General features: G+C 44.1%; 1 protein-coding gene across 14 annotated transcripts in view; it reads left to right on the forward strand.

Annotated features, from left to right (window-relative positions):
* Window positions 1-19,748, forward strand: part of LOC147124368 (protein prune homolog 2-like) — a 716,966-nt gene that overhangs the window by 550,217 nt on the left and 147,001 nt on the right. For 11 of the 14 annotated variants that reach the window (XM_085985977.1, XM_085985885.1, XM_085985895.1 and 8 more), the window contains exon 11: window positions 190-411. The exons of 1 other annotated variant lie outside the window; for it this stretch is intronic. In XM_085985977.1, coding sequence (XP_085842103.1) covers window positions 190-411 — 222 coding nt within the window. Of the gene's footprint in view, window positions 1-189; window positions 412-3,139; window positions 3,244-19,748 lie in introns of those variants that run through there. 2 more of the 14 variants (XM_085985984.1, XM_085985995.1) reach the window with 2 other exon arrangements.

The raw sequence follows: 19,748 nt of genomic DNA on the forward strand, positions 1-19,748 counted from the left end.
GATTTCCATATAACTTATTGTCAAAGATTGTGAATAGAAATTGCACCGTGGTTGGCTGTGCTTAGATACTGTTCTCAACAATGCTGTTTTAATTGAAATTACAGAAGCACAGCAAATTGATATTTTTTTAAAAGGTATGTGCATGCTGTGATTTAATATTTTTTCTCCTTTTTCATTGTTTTTAATCAGCACCACCTAATTCCCTTGACCTCAATGGAATCCACCCTGGAAAGAAGAAACTTACAGCTCCTGATATTAGTCTTTCACTTGATCAGAGTGAAGGCTCAATCCTATCTGATGATAACCTCGATACCCCAGATGATCTTGACATCAATGTCGATGACCTCGAGACCCCTGATGAGGCAGATTCTCTTGAATACTCAGGGCATGGTAATGAACTGGAGTGGGAAGGTAAAAAAAATCAAAATCAGCTGTCATTGAACACACGTTTCTGACCCTCCTTTTGATATATTTTTCATATTGCATCTTTACTATTTACTAAGCTTATATTCCTCCTTTTATTATTTCATCTTTAGGGATATGCTTTCTGCTGTTGTTTAAGCACAATGATGGCAGCTGGAAAATAAAAATGGCAAATAACTTAGTCATGCTGCAACAGTCAGTTTTTTCATTTTTGGCACTGCTCCCTATTTTATGTCTTCTTCCCCAAAAAAGTAATGAAATAGATGGATCTTTTCTCAGTTATGTTGTAAAATTATTAATTGCATCATATTTATTATAATCCCTGCTCTCTTAGTTGTAGATTAATCTATATATAAACTGATATGTGACTGCTGTCACCTACATTTATTTTGAGAGGGAAATCATTTTGCATCAGAGGGGAAGAGGGACAGTAATTGCAAACAGAATTTACCTAGGACTGATTCAAAAGAAGGGTCTCCCCAACATTCTGTGTGGTAATGTGCCATCAATGGTAGTTTGTACTATCTATGGTAATTTACCTTAAATTGTGCTCATTTATTACATAGAAACATAGAAGATAGGAGCAGGAGTAGGCCATTCGGCCCTTCGAGCCTGCTCCGCCATTCAACGAGATCATGGCTGATCATCCAAACCCTAGCACCCGGTCCCTACACTGACAGCCATCCCACCGAAGCCCTATCCCCGTAACCCCACGTATTTAATCCCCTCTAACACTAAGGGTCAATTTTTATCATGGCCAACCAACCTAACTGAATACTGAACTAGTTGAATTTGATCAGCAGCAGCACCTCAGTTTCCATTGGCAGCAAAAACTTTAAAATGACATGTGAAGCCTAAGTCACCAGAAAACCAGATCTGAGGAAGGAATTAAAACATTTGGTGAAAGACAGGTTCAGGATTGCATCCATGGAGTGAGGGGAGGTCCTGTCCCACCCCAAATCCACCTCTAAAAAGCTTCTTTCAGAAATTTGGCCCCAGAATGACAAACTGCCCATGTCATTGGATTGTTGTAATGCCTATTGAAACTGCCTTTTTGTGAGCGCAAATTAAAAGGCCTCAATTTTAACCCACTCGCCCAGCTAGAATGGTGCGTGGGAGGGTTTAAGATTAGACCAAGTTCACTTGCCGGCCTGAGGTCACACCGTTCCTGCCCCGTGCCAATTCATCTTCGCTACAGGCAGGCCGGGGCCTAATTTAAATTCAAAAGTCGCAGCCCGATGAGGTCATCAGTGCTGCATCATGATTATAACGCCGAGTCGGGGGAGGCCTGCAGCCACACCACGGCGGGAGGCCTCCAACTGGCCAGAAGAGTTAGCTGAGCTTTCTAGCCTTTGTCTGTCACCTAAATCATCTTCTGGAATGTCAGCTGCTTGCACCACACCCTAATCTTTTGCTGCCAAGACTCTCATCGAGACCTTTGTCACCTAAGGGATTGATTTATTAATGCTTTGCTTGCTGGCCTAATCGCCTCCACCCTTCATAATCATCATCTAATCCTGAACTCTTCTGCCCATGTGCTCTTCCTCAAAAAAGCCCCACATGCCCATCAGTCTGGTCTTTGCCAATGTCAGCTAGCTCCCTGTGTCTCAGTGAATTGACTTCAGGACCCGTGCTCTTGATTTCAAATCCCTCCATAATTTTCCCCACCCTATTTGGGCATTATTCTCTAGCCAGCATCCTAATCACCCTCCCCCGTCCCCCTAAATTCCAGAAACTCCAGATTACTGCTTGTCCTTCCAGCTCCACTGCTCCACTATCAGAGGCTGATATTTCAGTAATTAAGCCCCTGTCCTCTGGAGCTCTCAGTTGTGCCTGCAATCTCTTCCCACAAACTTCTTGCTTGGTGTCCACATCTCCCCCCTTGTAAAGCACTCGGAGATGTTTATTTACTTGAGAAGCACTATATAAATGTTAGCTTTGCTGATACTATTTACCTTTGACTTTTTTTTGCATAAGCCTAATATCTGTCTTTTCCTATGGCAGAATCCCATTTTATGTGTATCTGCTCATCTTTGGTTATGCTGCAGGTTTAAAGCATTTTGGTTACTCTGTTGAATGTTCAGAAATGTTTTACAAACATTATAAAAGGGCCCCAAATTTGGCTTGCAAACTACATTGGAAATTTATCATGTGAAATCAAAGATATTTTTGTGTGTTTACTGAGTGCACAAAGGAGCCTTTTATTCAGTGAGAGCTCGCAGCATAAAATGGGTCACTGCTTCTCATGCAGAAAATAACAGGAAAACGGGAATGACGAATCTACATTAATAATTGTATACATCTGTGAAAAATGTTCAATAGTGAAAAAAAATCAATATGCAGCCCTGTTGGTGTAATCTGTTTATATAGTAATACATTGTTCAAAATATTCGGATACATATTTTTGTTATTGTCCTGAAGGGACCAGAGATAACAATTTGAGGAGGAGAGAAGAGTATGTACACTGAATAAGTTAGATCTGTGTCTCTGTCACATCATTCCACATTATTTTTCCAGTTCTTCGGTCACTGTTTGGATCCTGTTTTGAGACGAGTTATACAGATGGCAGCCTCTGTGTCTGCAGCTAATTTTCTCTCCCACTGTGAATCCTGTTCTCTTTGTGTGTGTGTGTGTGTGTGTGTGTGTGTGTGTCTCTCAAATAAATGTTTTATTAGAAATGTTTCTAAAGCTGCAAAACTTTCTTCTCCCTGCCAAGATGAGTTCCATTGATGCTGTGGATCCTGAGCGTTTCTAAGAAGTTTGTGAATCTGAGTAAACATCGCTTCACATAGCATGAATGGAACTCTGCTTCACAGAAGAGTAAGTTGCCTGGGTTTCAAGGGCCAGTTTGCCAATGGTCTGGGATCCCTGCTCTAGATCTCCGGGAATAATGCATTACAAGTGACCTGTATGTGAGTTAGCCACGTCTTGAACTGTGTTGGCTGATTGCTGCTGTCTGTTTTCTGCCACTTCCTCCTGTTTCTGGTGTTTAAAAGCCTCCTAATCACAGTTCATAACTGATTAAGAGCACTAATACTTCCTTCTTTTTATTTGCTGGCTGTCTGTTGCAAGATATAGCCCACAGACTGAAAACAGCAAAATTGTGTGTAAAAGAGCAGAATTTTTTGTTATTCCCAATATTTCTTATAACCCACAGTTAAAGCTTGAGAAGTACACCAACAGGACCTTTGGGCAATGGATTCATTTGCCTACTTTTTGCTAGACTCTCACTGTAATTTTAATATTTTTTGTTTTGCGGTTCCAAAAATGTCAAAATAGTTGGGTACAGAGGAAGCTTACGTCAACTATTTTCTATCCACATGCATGTCCATATGGAGCTGCTAAGCAGAATAAATTGCCCCGCCGGGTCTGTGTACTATCTCCTTGCCTTATGTTACAGTTTTGTCTGTCTCCTACTAGGAAGCTTGACACTAATGCAAAGGGGCAGGTGGAAGGAGAGGAGTGGGGGTGGGAGGGGAGCAAAAATGTTAAGCTTGTCAGAAAACAGGTTTTTATGCTTTTCCTGAAGCAGACTGCATTCCTTCCCCCTCCCTCACCCACAGGCAAATATGACTGACCCCAACACATCAGAGAGAAATGGAGCCTTTATTCTCAGCAATTTGTTATTGATGCAATGTATGAAAATGTCTAGTAATATATTTACAGTCATTTGCATTCTTTGTCACAGTAACATGTATAAAAAGAACTTTAATTGTGTTTTATTAAAAGCTTCCTTGAATTTAACACAAAAAATTATTTTTAAAAGTATTGCACTATAATCTTTACATTTTGTACAATTATTTGTTTTTCTCCTTTTATTTCCTTCTCACTGTCTCCTTGGCCATATGTCTTTCCTGAATGATAGGACATTTTGGAGATCAGCTCCCAGAATTCTTCTAGGGCTGATATGAGATGCTTAAGTGCATGTTCATGCTGAGCCCCTTCCCAACATAGTTGTGATTTATAATTCAAAGTAGTGAGCTGTAGGTGTTGGTGTACATCCCACTATTTATCGATATAACACATAGGATCATTTTCATGTTTTTATTCATTCAATTCATTTTCTGATGGCGTTTGATTTTAAAAGTGCTGACATGTTTCTTGTTTCATAAATTTTTGATATTGTTTCAGATTTTGCCATTCCCTTTAATTGTCTCTGTTACGTGAGGTAGTGGTCGTTGTGGGATATGGTTCCATGGGCACTGGCAGCAGTCCGATACCTCACTCAAGTGCCCAGTTTTCATGCGTGAGCCTAGACAATAATCAGTAATAAAGTGGCAGCACTAACTGCCCAGGCTCAACATAAAGAATGATCACACGGCTAAGGTATCTCAGATTAACAGGTTCCTCCTGAGACATAATCCAACATAAGATAGCATAGAGGAATGGAAAAAAATTAAAATGAAGAAAAGATTGCTGGATTCTTCTGGCCTCTATCCCCATATCCTCAGCAAAAGAAAGAAAATAAATACTTGTCTTTTTTTTAATTAGACATGATTTCTTTAAAGTATAAATAAAAATCAATAATAGATTGTGTTCCTACAGTGGAAGGTGAATGAAAGACAATTCTACTGGATCAAGTCCTTCAATCCAGCGACCTATCCTCCACTCCAATCTGCTGGGCTCCTTAACATCTATTGTATCCTAATTGAATTACATTTCAATCAATACCATTTGAATTGAATCCTTCAGGTTATTTTTGATTTAATCTTTGCCCTTATATGAATTGTGCCAAGAGCACACCAATTTATTATTGACAAATTAAACACTAATTATTAACGAAAATACGATAGGCCTTATTTTATGCTTTGTTATGCTCCATAAGTAAGTGCAGTCAGGACATAATTGGGTAGAAATTCGTCTCGGGCAATGGCGCAAAACAGTCGGTATCGGATCGGCCGCCCGTTATACGCAGCACCTGATATTCAGTTCCATTGTCTGCATTTAGACATCCACGCAATCCTGGTGACTATAGAAAACAGACATCCACAATAGCTTTGCGGAACACCTCCATTCAGTCTGTAAGGGGGACCCCGTGCTTCCGGTCACCTGTCACTTTAATTCTCTGCTCCATTCCCACTCAGATCTCACCATCCTCGGCCTCTTGCATTGTTCCACGGAAGCTCAGCGTAAGCTCGAGGAACAGCACCTCATCTTTCGATTAGGCACTTTACAGCCTTCCGGACTCAATATCGAGTTCAATAATTTCAGATCATAACCTCAGCCCCTATCACATTTTTTATCCACACTTTTTGTTTGTCCTATTTTTCCCCCTGCCACATGGCAGCTGTCTTTCATTCTGCCAGCACAATTCACACTCCATCTAGAGCCATCCTTTGTTTCTTAACCTGTCCCATTACCATCTCCTCTTGCCTTGAATATCTCTTAATACCTCTTTACTTCTCCTGCCTTCCATCCTTTGTTCTTTCATCCCCTCCCCCATTTCCCAGCCCCTAAACTTGCTTTTAAATCTGCTCCATTTCCTGCTTTTTTCCAGTTCTGCCGAAAGGTCTTCGACCTGAAACATTAACTGTTTCTCTCTCCACGAATGCTGCCTAGCCTGCTGAGATTTTCCAGCTTTTTCTGTTGTTAATCCACAATAGCTAGGTGTTTTTCTTAGAAGCAAATCTCATTTAAAAGGACATATTGGTACTTTATAATAATTATTGGCACTTGTAGGCATTTTTGAAGATTTTCTGGATTTTTTTTAAAAGAGATTTCTGGGACCAGTGACGGACAATATTTGTACCATGGGTTTTGGAATTGCTATGTTTTGGTTTGGTTATAGAAATTGAGACACTGGGTTTCCCAATGGGAACCCAACTATAAGAACATAAGAACATAAGAAATAGGAGCAGGAGTAGGCCAATCGGCCCCTCGAGCCTGCTCCACCATTCAATAAGATCATGGCTGATCTGATCCTAACCTCAAATCTTCTATCACTCTGCATCCACCCGAACCCATGTAGGATGAAGAGACAGAGGAGCAAAAGAGGGATGCCAGGCAGGTGACGTTGCACTGCAAAAGGACTGTGCCCACCTGCCATTACCCTGCCACACGCAACAGACGCACAGTAACACTTAACTGGATTTGTCTGAGAAACTTTGGGGGTGATTTTCTCACTGGAGGTGAGATGGAGGCAGGTTTCGGGTTGGGTGTGTCAGAAATTCACCTCCACTGATAGTTTTCAAAAAATTGAGGTTTTCCCATGATTGTCCACTTGATTTCAGAGGTGTGGGATGCCTTGCTCAATTAATGTTTTGGGACTGAAGCTCGCCTCTGCTGACAGCACTTTTCCAGTCTGATTTTATGGCTTCTTGCTCCCTTGGCTCATTCCATAGCATTTCTGCTTCCCCTGCACCACCTCCAACATCTTTTGAGATACGAATATCCAATTCCAAGGCAAGGGCCTACCCGAGGCTCTCAGATGAGGCGCTGCAAATGTTGTTTGAGGGGGTGAGAACTAGTATGGAGGTGCTCTTCCACTCATCTCTGAGGAAGAGGCCTGCCAAAGAAACCAAGGTTGTGTGGGTACAGCTGGCAAGGGATATAAGCTCCAGACCTGTGTGTAGTTTGGGAGACTGTTTCTGTGTATTGATGAAATGCCATCCTTGTTGGAAAGCATTAACATGATTTGATGCCAAAATGTTGGCATTATGCCATCTGTTACTTAGCCTTAAGCAGCTGCACATTGTGGGCAACGCCACACTTGCGTTGTCAGGTTGGTGGTCTGAATGAAAGGAGGCCAGAGAGTCATGTCCATTGTCAATGAAGTCCTAGCATGGAGCCAAGGACATGTGCCAACTTGGCCAACCTATACATATCTGGCCATAATAAGTGCATCCCTGGCAGCCATGTGCTCGTGTGCTGCCACTGCCGCTGGTTGAAACACCGGCGCTCTGACCTTCTCCTGCTGCTCCTCCTCCTCCTCCTCCTCAGCTTCCTCCTCATCCTCATCTGAGGAGGGCTGGAAATGAGCCGCTTGCTCATCGGGAAGCTGCAAGCCACGACGCTGTGCGATGTTGTGCAGTGTACAGCAGACCACGACCATTCTGGAGACCCTGAATGGTGTATACTGCAGGGCTCCACCTGATCGGTCAAGACAACGGAAGCACATCTTCAGCAACCCAATGGTCTGCTCTAAGATGGACCTAGTCGAAGTGTGGCTGGTGTTGTAGCGCTCTTCAGCCTCGTTAGCTGGCCTCCTGATCGGCATCATTAGCCACTTCTTCTTGAAAAGTGGAGGAACATTAGAGGGCCGCAGGATGAAAGAATCATGGCAACTGCCAGGGTACATGGCGCAAACATGCAAGAACTCCTTCTTGTGGTTACACACCAGCTGTACGTTGAGGGAGTGGAAGCCCTTTCGGTTGACAAAGATAGCTGGGTTGTGATGGGGCGCCCTAAGGGCCACATGTGTGCAGTTTATAACGCCCTGCACCATTGGCATGCCTGCCATATTTGCGAATCCAACTGAACAGGCGGTTATACTTGCGTGATCCCTTGTGAACTGGATGTAATTGTGGGACTTAGCAAAAAGGGCATCGGTAACCTGGGTGATGCACCTGTGGGTGGCTGACTGGGAGATGCTGCTGATGTCTGCTGATGATCCCTGGAAGGAGCCTGAGGCGAAGAAGTTGAGTGCGGTGGTGACTTTGACAGCCACTGGTAAGGGATGTCCACCCGTTCCTCTGGGCACCAGGTCTTGCTGCAGCAGGCCGCAGATCTCTCGGACAACCTCACGCGAAAGTCTCAGCCTCCTTTGGCGCTGCTGCTCACTCATGTTGAGGTAGCTCATCCTTTGTCTGTAAACCCACTGTGGGGGGTATCTCCTGCGGCGAGGTGCCTCGATGCGCTGGCGCCTTCTGCCCTGTGCAGCATCAGGTGGCTGAACAGGAGGTTGGGGCTGCAGCTGATGTTGCTGCTGAGCTGCCTGGTTCTGCTGCTGCCCTGGATGGTCCTCATCCTCATCTGAGGTCCAAGGTGAAAGGAAATGAATGTTTCCCATTCTGCTTCCAGATGCCTCCTCTTGGGAAGCGCTCATTGTAAGCGGGGCGAGGGTCTTCACAGGAGGTCCCACAGTTGATGGAGTCAAACTGTAGCACCTCCGACTTTGGAAGGCCTTCTGAAAGTGCTCACAGACCTTTTAAAGCCAAGGTCTGGCACCTGCAAGTAATCCTTGCTGCAGTAAACGAGGTCTTGTTAGGCCTGCAGCAGTGAGGAGGCCACCCACGAGTCAACCCACCAGGTTTACCTGGCGTGGTTCAGAAGTTGCGTGAGGCACGCCGAAATGATGGGAAATTCACGAGGGCCTCTCAAAATAGGATTATAACAAGCATTTGCAGACGCTAATTAACACGATGGCCAGCTGGAGGCGGGAGCGATTCCCGACCTCCAAAACTGGCACTAGCAAAATCCCACAGAGGCGGCTTGGAGTTGGGTTTCTGACCTGACCTCACTAAGTCGAATTTTCCCGCCTTTCCCGACTCCAAACCCGTCTCCTCCAGCGTAAAAAATCGCCCGCTTTGTCTACGTAGGCTCCAGTTCTCTCACTATAGAGACAGTAGCAGAGACAGACCTGCAACTGAACTCCACCATAGGCAAAGCACTACCTGTTGTTGTGAAGCTCACTTCAGCTATTACCTTGTCTACAGTGTATCACTGCACTGCTGCCCTATGGGGACAGTAACCTACTGGCATCCATCTCATGCAGAATAACATCCACTTCTCAAGTCATGAAACTACATTTTTGCCTGACATTCCTTTCCTCTCTCACCCCTCTTAGTCATGCGAAAGGCTGCTAATGATTTGAAATGTCGTGAGCCTTTGTAAAAGCTGTAACTATCTGAAATAACTTCCCTTTAGGTATTTACATCCCTTCAGATTTTACCTACACCATGATTTTCTACATCCCCCTTTGGGCTAGCTCCCTGCCCAAGGCCAAAACTATATTAAGAGTTATTAATAATTGTGGAAATGAGCTTGCCCTGGAACATTCAATGCAATTAGCATGCTACAATTCTAGTTAGATTTGTACTAGAACTTAAACAGTACTTCACCAGGGAGGCGATTTTCCCACTGGAGGCTGGATGAAGGCGGGTTTCGGTTTCGGTGGGTTTGAAACCCGCCTCCACTGATCGGTTTGAAAAAATTGTGATTTTCCCCTAATTCGCCAGTTGATTTCAGAGGTGTGGGTTGCCCTTGGTCAATTAGTGTTTTGGGACTGAAACCCGCCTCTGCTGACATCACTTTTCCAGCCTGATTTTAGGGCTTCTTGCTGCTTTGGATCATTCCACTGGATTTCTGCCAATGCTGCACCACCTGCAACATATTCTGAGAAACCACTATGTCCAATTCCAAGGCAAGGGCCTCCCCAAGGTTCTCGGATGAGGCGCGGCAAATGTTGGTTAAGGGGGTGACAACTAGCAGGGAGGTGCTCTTTCCCTCATCTGGGAGGAAGAGGCCTCCCAAAGAAACCAAGGCTGTGTGGGTCCAGCTGGCAAGGGATATAACCTCCAGATCTGTGTGCAGATTGGTGAATGTTTGTGTGTATTGATGAAATGTCATCCCTGTTGAAAAGCATTAAAATGATTTGATGCCAAAATATTGGCATTATGGCATCTGTTCTTTCGCCTTAGGCAGCTCCACATTGCGGGCTCTGCGACACTTGCATTGTCAGGTTGGTGGCCAGAGTGAAAGGAGGCCAAAGAGTCATGTCCATTGTCAATGATGCCCTAGGATGGAGCCAGGGACATGTGCCAACTTGGGCAACCTATGCAAATCTGCTCCACATCGCGGGCTCTGCGACACTTGCATTGTCAGGTTGGTGGCCAGAGTGAAAGGAGGCCAAAGAGTCATGTCCATTGTCAATGTTGCCCTAGGATGGAGCCAAGGACATGTGCCAACTTGGGCAACCTATGCAAATCTGGCCAGGATAAGTTCATCCCTTGCATCACGGGTAGCCATGTGCTCGCGTGCTGTCGCTGCTGCTGGTCGATACACCGGCGCTCTGACCTCCTCCTTCTCCTCATCCTCCTCCTCATCCTCATCTGAGGTCCATGGTGAAAGAAAATGAATGGTCCCCATGCTACTTGCAGATGCCTCAGTTGGGGAGGTGCTATTGGAAGTAGGGAGAGGGTCTTCCAAGGAGGTCCTACAGTTGATAGATTCAAGCTGCAGCACCTCTGACTTCAGAAGGCCTGCTAAAAGTGCTGAAAGACCTTTTAAAGCAGAGTTCTGCCACCTGCAACAAATCCCTGATGAAATCTCCGATTTAATGTTTGAGCTGCAGCTGTGAGGAGACCATCCAATTGTCAACCCACCAGGTTTAGCTGCTGTAGTTTAGGAGGGTCGTGGAACACGCCAAAATGGTTGAAAAATAACAAGGGCCTCTCAAAATAGGTTTAGAGAGGCCCTAAACGAGCATTTAAGCCTCTTAACAAGCTCTCTGGCCAGCTGGAGGCGGGACTGTTTCCTGCCCTGCAAAACCTGCACCAGCAAAATCCCGCAGAGGCGGGTTCCGAACCCGCACTCATTTTTTCCGATTTTCCCGCCTCTCCCACCTCCAAACCCGCCTCCTCGGGCGTCAGAAAATCGCCCCCCAGGACTTGCAAACTACCCTAAAATCATTTATATTGTTGGTTCCTTACAAATTTTTGGTCAGTTTGTTTTGAGTTTGTCATTGAAAATATTAAATTGTGACACGTTCAATAGATGCTGTCTTTATTGGGAACAATTACTGTGATACAGATTTATATTGGGAAGATGTTGAGCCTAAAAGTTACAGTTGCCAGTACTAGCAGATAAATACTTGACATGTTTGTATTGCAGTCCAGTGTCCATTATTTCAGTGCAGACATGAGGCTGTTTATTTTAAATAGGCTAATCAATTAGGTAAAATAATGAATAAAGGAGAATCAAAGGCCAGAATTTTGCCAGCGTTCAGCGGACAGGGTGGGTGGCAGGTCAGCTGTTAAATTTTAAATGATTGACAGTGGGCTGGGAACCTGCTGTCAAAATGCGCACACTGGACCTTCCCAATGTTGGGTCTGCCAGTGCTGAGCAGACCCGACAGGCAGCGGTGGAGAAGGCAATTAAAATCATTAGTAGCTTGTTTACAGCCACTTATCAATGAAGGGAGACATGGGAGAACCTGGGTGCAGCCCTGCACCTCTGTGCAGTGCTTGTCAGTGTTTGCAGCACCTCAATGCTGTAGAATACTGACAGCACAAATGTCAATAGAAAGTTGGGCATGGTCCCTTTAAGGAAACTGGCTGATGACGTGTCATCAAATACGTCACCAGACCCGCTTCCTCTAATTGGCCAGGAAATGCGCTGGATGGGCTTAACAAGCCCAATCAAGGGAAATTCATTTCAGAGGCCAGGATGGAGACAGCAACAGCCCGCCATGGACCCGCCGAGGTTCGTAAAATCGCGGCCAAAGGAACAGTTAAATGTTGGTCTGTAATATCACTTTACCAGTGACTCTTCTTGAGATTCTACTAACATCTTGCAACTTCACAGGAAGAAAATTGCGACGCAGAAAGATTGTACTTCCAATGAAAATGTTTTTTTAATAAATCAAAACACTTCCCTGCTGAGTTTATCTGCCATCATCTAGCTCTTAAATCTGATTTGTAGATTGCAACCAAAGTTCAGGTCCTTTTCTAGTGACTCTGTGCAAGTTGTGCACACTTCCAATCAAGTTATTGTGGTGGCTGGGACACTTGCATGTGATATAAGTTTCTCTGCAGCTAATGCAGAGCTTAAACTATCCTCTCAGGAGGCATAACGGTATCCCCTGATTGGTCTGGAGGGGGGTTCTAATTGATATTTAATGCTGAAGGTATGCAATTTGATAGTAGGAGAAGGAGCTGCACAAAATAATGATTTCTTAAACAGGCATCCATTATAAGGCAAAGCTAAAGACCTTATTGATTAATTACTTATAATTATGCTCTCCCTGGACTGCAAGCAGTAAAACTAAAGAGCAATGGTTTAATCATATCAAGAAGGTTTCTACCTCCTCCTATGTACTGCCCTTGAGTTCAAGAACTGATCTTTATTTCAAATTTGTGTTCAAGAATTGCTGAAAGGCATTCTTTAAGTCTTAAGTAAAATAAAATTAAGCTTATGCATAAGTTGTGACTATTGGTGAGGAGAACTTCCAATATATTGCTTTAGATGTTATCCAAATCCTGGGAAATTGGGTTTTGTCATGGATACAATTAAATTCTGGTTTAAATATTTAAAGATTCAGGGGTTGACTTTCAGTGTGCCGTGAGGCGGACTTTTAGGCATGCGGGGGGCAAAAATCCCGAATTCGGGGGTCCCGACACCATCCCACCCAAAACCCGCCTCCACGTAAGTTTCAAAGAAGGCGGGTACCCGCCCCGCACTGGGACCCGCCGACCCGAGGCGGGAAGGGATTAGTGCCAATTAACAGGTAGTTAACAGGCAGTTTTTAGCCTAATCCCTATTTTGAAGGGTGTCGTGTGGGATTCCCGACGGCTCCAAACCACGCCAGGTTAGAGGAGGCGGGCCGTCGGGTTGAAGGACTTGGAGGGGTCGAGATGTCGGTGTTCAGGTGAGTGATGGGTGCATGAGTGCAAAGGTAAGTGTGTTTGGTGTGTCTAAAGTGTGTAAAGAAGTTTAAGTTACCTGTACTTACCTTTAAAGCCTTCCTTCCTCTAGGCTTCGGGAGTCCATCATTCAGCTGGCACAGAAAGCAGAATGGCTGCGAGCTGTCAAAAGTGACAGCCTTCAGCTTTCAGTGCCAGCGAGATTTCTAACTGAGTCTGCGTAGAAGGACTCAGGTTAGAAGTCAGACTGTCGGTGTTTGACAGCTTCAAACAGCTGTGAAACACTGATATTTCATCTGTCAACATGTCTTGACAGATGAAATTTCAGTCTGTGACATCACCTGTTGCTGGGTGGCCCTTAATTGGCCTGCTGAGCCCGCTCAACAAGGTCAATCAAGGGAAAATCGCGTGGATTGGCCGCATCTCGATGGAGGCGGGACTAAAACCTGGAAGTTGTAGTCCCACCTCCTTCCCGACTTCTGAATGAAAATCCAGCCCTTTTTCTTCAATTTTAGGAAGTGTTGAAATGTCTGAAGCTTTAGCTGAACTTGTTTCACTGAAAGGGCCCTGTAAGTTTTGAGCTCAATTGATGAGCCATCTAAGGCTGCAGTTCCACCACAGATACTGATCTAAGAACTATCTCTGCTGCTGAGATGTGTAGTCAACAGACCCTTGTTATACTGCATACTAACCTCATCAGCACCGATGAGCAGTGAAAACAGCTCTGAACAGCTCTTCAACACATGCACAGTGCCTTGCTCTCCCTGAAGCTAATTTGTATTAGGACAAAGTGGATATTCGTCACTAAATAGTTTCCATATAAAGTTATAAAAAATTGCAGCCGGTACAGTGACTTTTGAACCAGACTGGAGTTATAGTGCAACCAATGCAAACTCAAAGCTTTGTGAGATGGCCTCTTGAAGGTGGGGTTCACACCACTTGTCTTTAGTGTGCTTGGGTATCAGACATTGCTGTTAAGTTATATTACCACTTTTAGTTTATGCACAATGGAAACTGCTTTGCATCCACATGAAAGTGCAGTTTAAATGCACTGCAAGAAAATCAGTCAACTTTTGTGAACTCCAAATATTAAATGTAATTTGACAGATGTGCAACTGAACCTATCTGTATGGCATCTCAATACCTCTAAGGAAATTAGAGTAAAATAAAGGAATGGAGAAAATTAATAACAATGAAAAATAGAAAAGTTAATTTAAAAAGGTGTGAAGCAGGAAAAGAATTATGAAAAGAAACAATTAAAAAACAGAATAAACAACTGATCTTGAACAACTTAGATTATCACAACTTCTAACACGTTAGTTTGAATTTTCCAATTGCGTCCACCCAATTTAAGGCTGTAAATCTAGTAGAGCCAACTGAAAAATGGGTGCAGTTTTGCGCCACTGGATCTCTGCCTGTTTTTGCACCCACCCCATTTTCTATCATAATTTCTGTCGACCACAGGAAGTGTCCAGCCATTTTTAGGGAGGCCCATGCAAATGAGGGAACCATGTTGTCATGTGCCTCATATTCTGTCAGTTCCACCTCAGTTGCTCTGTTTATTCTACTCACCCTTATAAAACAGGCAGCTAGGCATTATGGAGAAGGTGAAAAGGAATTTATGAATTCAGCATCAAAACTGATGGCATCGGCTTATTTCTGACTCATTTTGGAAGTTTTCTTTTGTGCTTTTGCTGTTGCAAGGGCTCGAATATTGGCCTTTGTGGCATTGCTGCTGGGCTGCCATTTCTCTTCCCATCATTTCAGACAGGCCACATTGGGTTTCCTATTGGAATTCCCCTGTATTTTTCATTTCTGGAAGAAGAGAAAGAGCAATGAAGGGATGCCAGGTTGGTCAGGCAGTCCTGGAGGCACAGGGCACCCACTGTTGGTATCCCCACACCAGAATATATAGGCAGAGGAACACATACCTGCATTAGTCAGAGGAGTGGTAACTGGAGAGGCATTACTTCATAAAAAAGGTTAGCATTAAAAGTGGGAGGGTAAGTTAATAAAGCTGTTTTTAAATAAAAGGCATAGAGGATCCTAGATTTTAAAAGTAGTGATATAGAGTACAAAAGAAAATAGGTAATGCTAAACCTATGTAAATCATTGGTTAAACACCAGTTAGGATATTGTGACTTGTACATGATGCTAGTTAACTTCTCTTGAGCCAGCACATGGTCCCTGATGCCTGCAACAATGGCCCATATTTTCCGATCCCTACGGGTGTGTACGGACTGTGTACACACCCGTAGGGACATCAGAAATGCCGGTTTCAGGCATGCAAAGCGCATGTGCTGAAAACCGGTATTTCCGATCTGTCAAGAATCCTCTTGACAAATCGGACGCCTGCCCTGGAGAAGCTTTCTGCAGAACCTCCGCCCGCTGAAATCACTTAAAAATCTTAACGCCTGGAAAAAGCAGGTGTAAGGCCTGCTTTTACCAGCATAAGAGTTTAAAAAAGTAAAAAGAAAAATGTTTTCACTAATTTATAATGTAAAAATACTTTTTAAAAAGGTGTTTATTTTTAGCCCCGTAAAAAAACTTTAATTATTATTTTATTTTATTTAATTTTTGTTTAAAATACTTAATTTAATGTAGTTTTAACTCATTTTAAAAACGTGATTTAAAAAAAATGTATTTAATGTTTTGATGTCTTTTTTCAGTGATCCTCATTCATACTTTTGACAGGTCTATCTGTCAAAAGTATGAAGGGGGGTTCCCTTCTCCCATTGGCTCACCTGGCCCATGTGATCCCAGGGACGCTTGCGAACCGCATATGCCCCTGGGATACGTGAGCCCTGCGCATTTCGACTGGAGAGGCCCAGGATTGGAAAGGGCCGCACCTCAGAGCCCTCAGGTAAGGGCATAGAATTTTTCCCGATTGGAGGCATCTGCACGCAGGAAGCCTCCTGTCGGAAATTACAGGCCAAAACTTGATACGCTGCAAACAGCATTCTTTTAAAAAGAGGACTTGCGAGCCAAATCCCAGAATCTTTAGCCAAAAGACTGCACGTAATGATCTTCTGGCCAGCAATGTTTTTCCTCCTCATGTGCCACCAACAACCCCTATTGCTCACTTGTGCTCTGAGTCTCACCTAGTGCACTCCCCTCTGGCTCACTCTCTAACTTACCCAGGGTGGATGTCTCTGAGATGGCGCATCAGAGGAATGCATCGCCGTGGTCTTCCCAAGATCTGAAAAATTATTTCCTTTATAGGGGATGAAAGATTGGCAGTTTGGGGGTCACCGTGTGTTGCACCTTTTTCTCTTGTGTTAAGAGCTTTCTTGTCCTTGAAACAGAATGCAAACAAAAAGAATTACCTTATGCTGCCATGACGGCAGCTTTACGTGACCATAATAGGTGTGATCACAGGTACATACAACAGCAGTTAGATTCCATGTGAGAGTTTTGTGGGGTGAATGCGTGTAAAAATGTAAGTGAAGGAAGACTTCTAAGTGGAAGCTGGGAATATCAAGGGACTTCACTACCTCATGGGCATGTGAAGTGGGGGGCACTGATAGTAGCTGACATGCCTATTACTGTGTACTCTTGGAAGATCTGGCTGGCTTCCTTTATATTCCCTGATAAGATGGTTACCTTTAGTTCTGTGCTGCCTGGTTGTGCTTAGGGTGGCTAACCTGGCATTGACTGTCCTGGCCAACTCCTTTCATCCTCTCTGGGCAGCTCTCCTTGGGGCCCTGTAACCCTCCATGCTGAAGAGCACATCCAAAATGGTATAAGGAACCTGACCCTGAAATTACAGTGGATTCAGCACTTGTGACATCAGGTGAGCACAAATTGTGCTCTGTTCCATTTCTAGTTCAGCTGCACTTGATCAGAAATCCAGGCTATACAGCGCTATTGGCATGTGTGTCACCAAGTTCTGTACAGATTATTGGTTTATTCAATTACAATAATGGGGAGTGTAAAAAGTATTATCTAAAATGAGTCATGCTTGATCCCATCCATGACCTGTGCTCCTGACCCGCCTGAATATCCAATATAGATTGGGCCAACCAAATTAGTAACAATACTGTGGAGGAGGAATTCCTGGAGTGTTTACGGGATGGTTTCCTGGACCAATATGTCGAGGAACCAACCAGAGATCAGGCCATCTAAGACTGGGTATTATGTAACGAGAAAGGATTAATTAGCAATCTTGTTGTACGAGGCCCCTTGGGTCGGAGCGATCATAATATGATCGAATTCTTCATTAAGGTGGAGAATGAAGTAGTTGACTCAGAGACAAGGATCCTCAATTTAAATAAAGGAAACTACGATGGTCTGAGGAGCGAGTTGGGTAGGATTGATTGGGGAATGGCACTCAAAGGGTTGACGGTGGATAGGCAACGGCAAACATTCAAAGACCGAATGGATGAGCTACAGAATTTGTTCATCCCAGTTTGGCATAAAAATAAAACAAAAAAGGTGACTCAACCGTGGCTAACAAGGGAAATTAGGGATAGCATAAGATCCAAGGAGAGGACATATTGGCTAGAAAAAGCAATAATCCTGAGGATTGGGAGCAGTTTAGGAGTCAACAAAGGAGGACAAAGGGATTAATTAAGAAAGGGAAAATAGAATATGAGAGTAAGCTTGCAGGGAACATAAAAACTGACTGTAAAAGCTTTTATAGATATGTGAAGAGAAAAAGATTGGTGAAGTCAAGCGTAGGTCCCTTACAGTCAGAATCAGGGGAATTTATAATGGGAAACAAGGAAATGGCAGTCCAACTAAATACATACTTTGGTTCTGTCTTCACAAAGGAGGACACAAATAACCTCCCAGAGATGCCGGGGAACATAGGGTCTAATGAGAGGGAGGAACTGAAATAAATCAGTATTTGTAGGGAAATGGTGTTAGGAAAATTGTTGGGACTGAAGGCCGATAAATCCCCAGGGCATGATGGTCTACATCCCAGGGTACTTAAGGAAGTGGCTCTAGAGATAGTAGATGCATTGCTGGTCATCTTCCAGAACTCGATAGACTCTGGAACAGTACCCATGGATTGGAGGGTAGCTAATGTTACCCCACTATTCAAAAAAGGTAGTAGAGAGAAAAAGCAGGGAATTATAGACCGGTAAGCCTGACATCGGTAGTGGGGAAAATGCTAGTGTCTATTATAAAAGATGTAATAGCAGAGCACTTGGAAAGCAGTGACAGGATCGGACAAAGTCAACATGGATTTACAAAAGGTAAATCATGCTTGACTAATCTACTGGAATTTTTTGAGGATGTAACTGGTAAAATAGATAAGGGAGAACCAGTGGATGTGGTGTATTTGGACTTTCAGAAGGCTTTCGATAAGGTCCCACATAAGAGATTAGCGTGCAAAATTAAGGCACATGCGATTGGGGGCAAGGTATTGACTTGGATAGAGAACTGGTTGGTGGACAGAAAGCAAAGAGTTGGAATAAACGGGTCGTTTTCCGAGTGGCAGGCAGTGACTAATGGGGTACCGCAAGGATCGGTCCTAGGACCCCCAGCTGTTCACAATATATATTAATGATCTGGACGAGGGAATTGGATGTAATATCTCCAAATTTGCAGACGACACAAAGCTGGGTGGGAGGGTAAGCTGTGAGGAGGATGTCGTGAAACTCCAGTACGATTTGGACAGGTTGGGTGATTGGGCAGAAACATGGCAAATGCACTATAAATGTGAGGTTATCCACTTTGGTGGCAAAAACAGGAAGGCAGATTATTATTTGAATGGCAATAGATTGGGAGAAGGGGAAGTGCAAAGAGACCTGGGTGTTATTGTGCACCAGTCGCTGAAGGTAAGCATGCAGGTGCAGCAGGCGGTTAAGGCAAATGGTATGTTGGCCTTCGTAGCAAGGGGGTTCGAGTACAAGAACAAGGATGTCTTGCTGCAGTTGTACAGGGCCTTGGTGAGACCGCACCTTGAGTATTGTGTGCAGTTTTGGTCACCTTACCTGAGGAAGGACGTTCTTGCCATGGAGGGAGTGCAGCGAAGATTCACCAGGCTGATACCTGGGATGGCAGGAATGACGTACGAGGAGAGATTGTGTCGATTGGGCTTATACTCACTGGAGTTTAGAAGATTGAGAGGGGATCTCATCGAAACCTATAAAATTCTGTCAGGTCTGGACAGACTAGATGCAGAAAGGATGTTTCTGATGGCCGGGGATTCCAGAACCAGGGGTCATAGTCTAAGGATAAGGGGTAAGCCATTTAGGACTGAAATGAGGAGGAATTTCTTCACCCAGAGAGTGGTGAACCTGTGGAATTCTCTGCCACAGAGGGTGGTGGAGGCCAGTTCATTAAATATATTCAAGAAAGAGTTGGATATATTTCTTGAGGCTAAAGGGATATGGGGAGAAGGCAGGGACAGGGTACTGAATTTGGATGATCAGCCATGATCTCATTGACTGGCGGAGCAGGCTCGAAGGACCGAATGGCCTACTCCTGCTCCTATCTTCTATGTTTCTATGTCAGGCAGCATCATGTAATTTATATAATTCTGGTGGGTACAACAGCATGGCTGCATCTTGGGTTCCCAAAGTTGGAGGAGCTTAAGGTGTGGTGCTGGGAAGCAGCATTAAGTTCAAAGTTGCCAGGACCAGCTACAAGGTTACTGGACATCTTTGAACTGCCCCAATCAGTCCAGATTGCAATTCTCTCCTTTTTCTCTTTATCCCTCGCCTTCTTGCTCTCTTTCTCTTCTCTCTCTCCTCTTGCTTGCTCTCTTTTTCTCTTTGCTGCCCCCATCACTTT

Source organism: Somniosus microcephalus, chromosome 1 (assembly GCF_052327205.1).
Source record: "Somniosus microcephalus isolate GS21.2 chromosome 1, FLI_Smic_1.0, whole genome shotgun sequence".
In the NCBI taxonomy this organism is placed as follows: domain Eukaryota; kingdom Metazoa; phylum Chordata; class Chondrichthyes; order Squaliformes; family Somniosidae; genus Somniosus; species Somniosus microcephalus.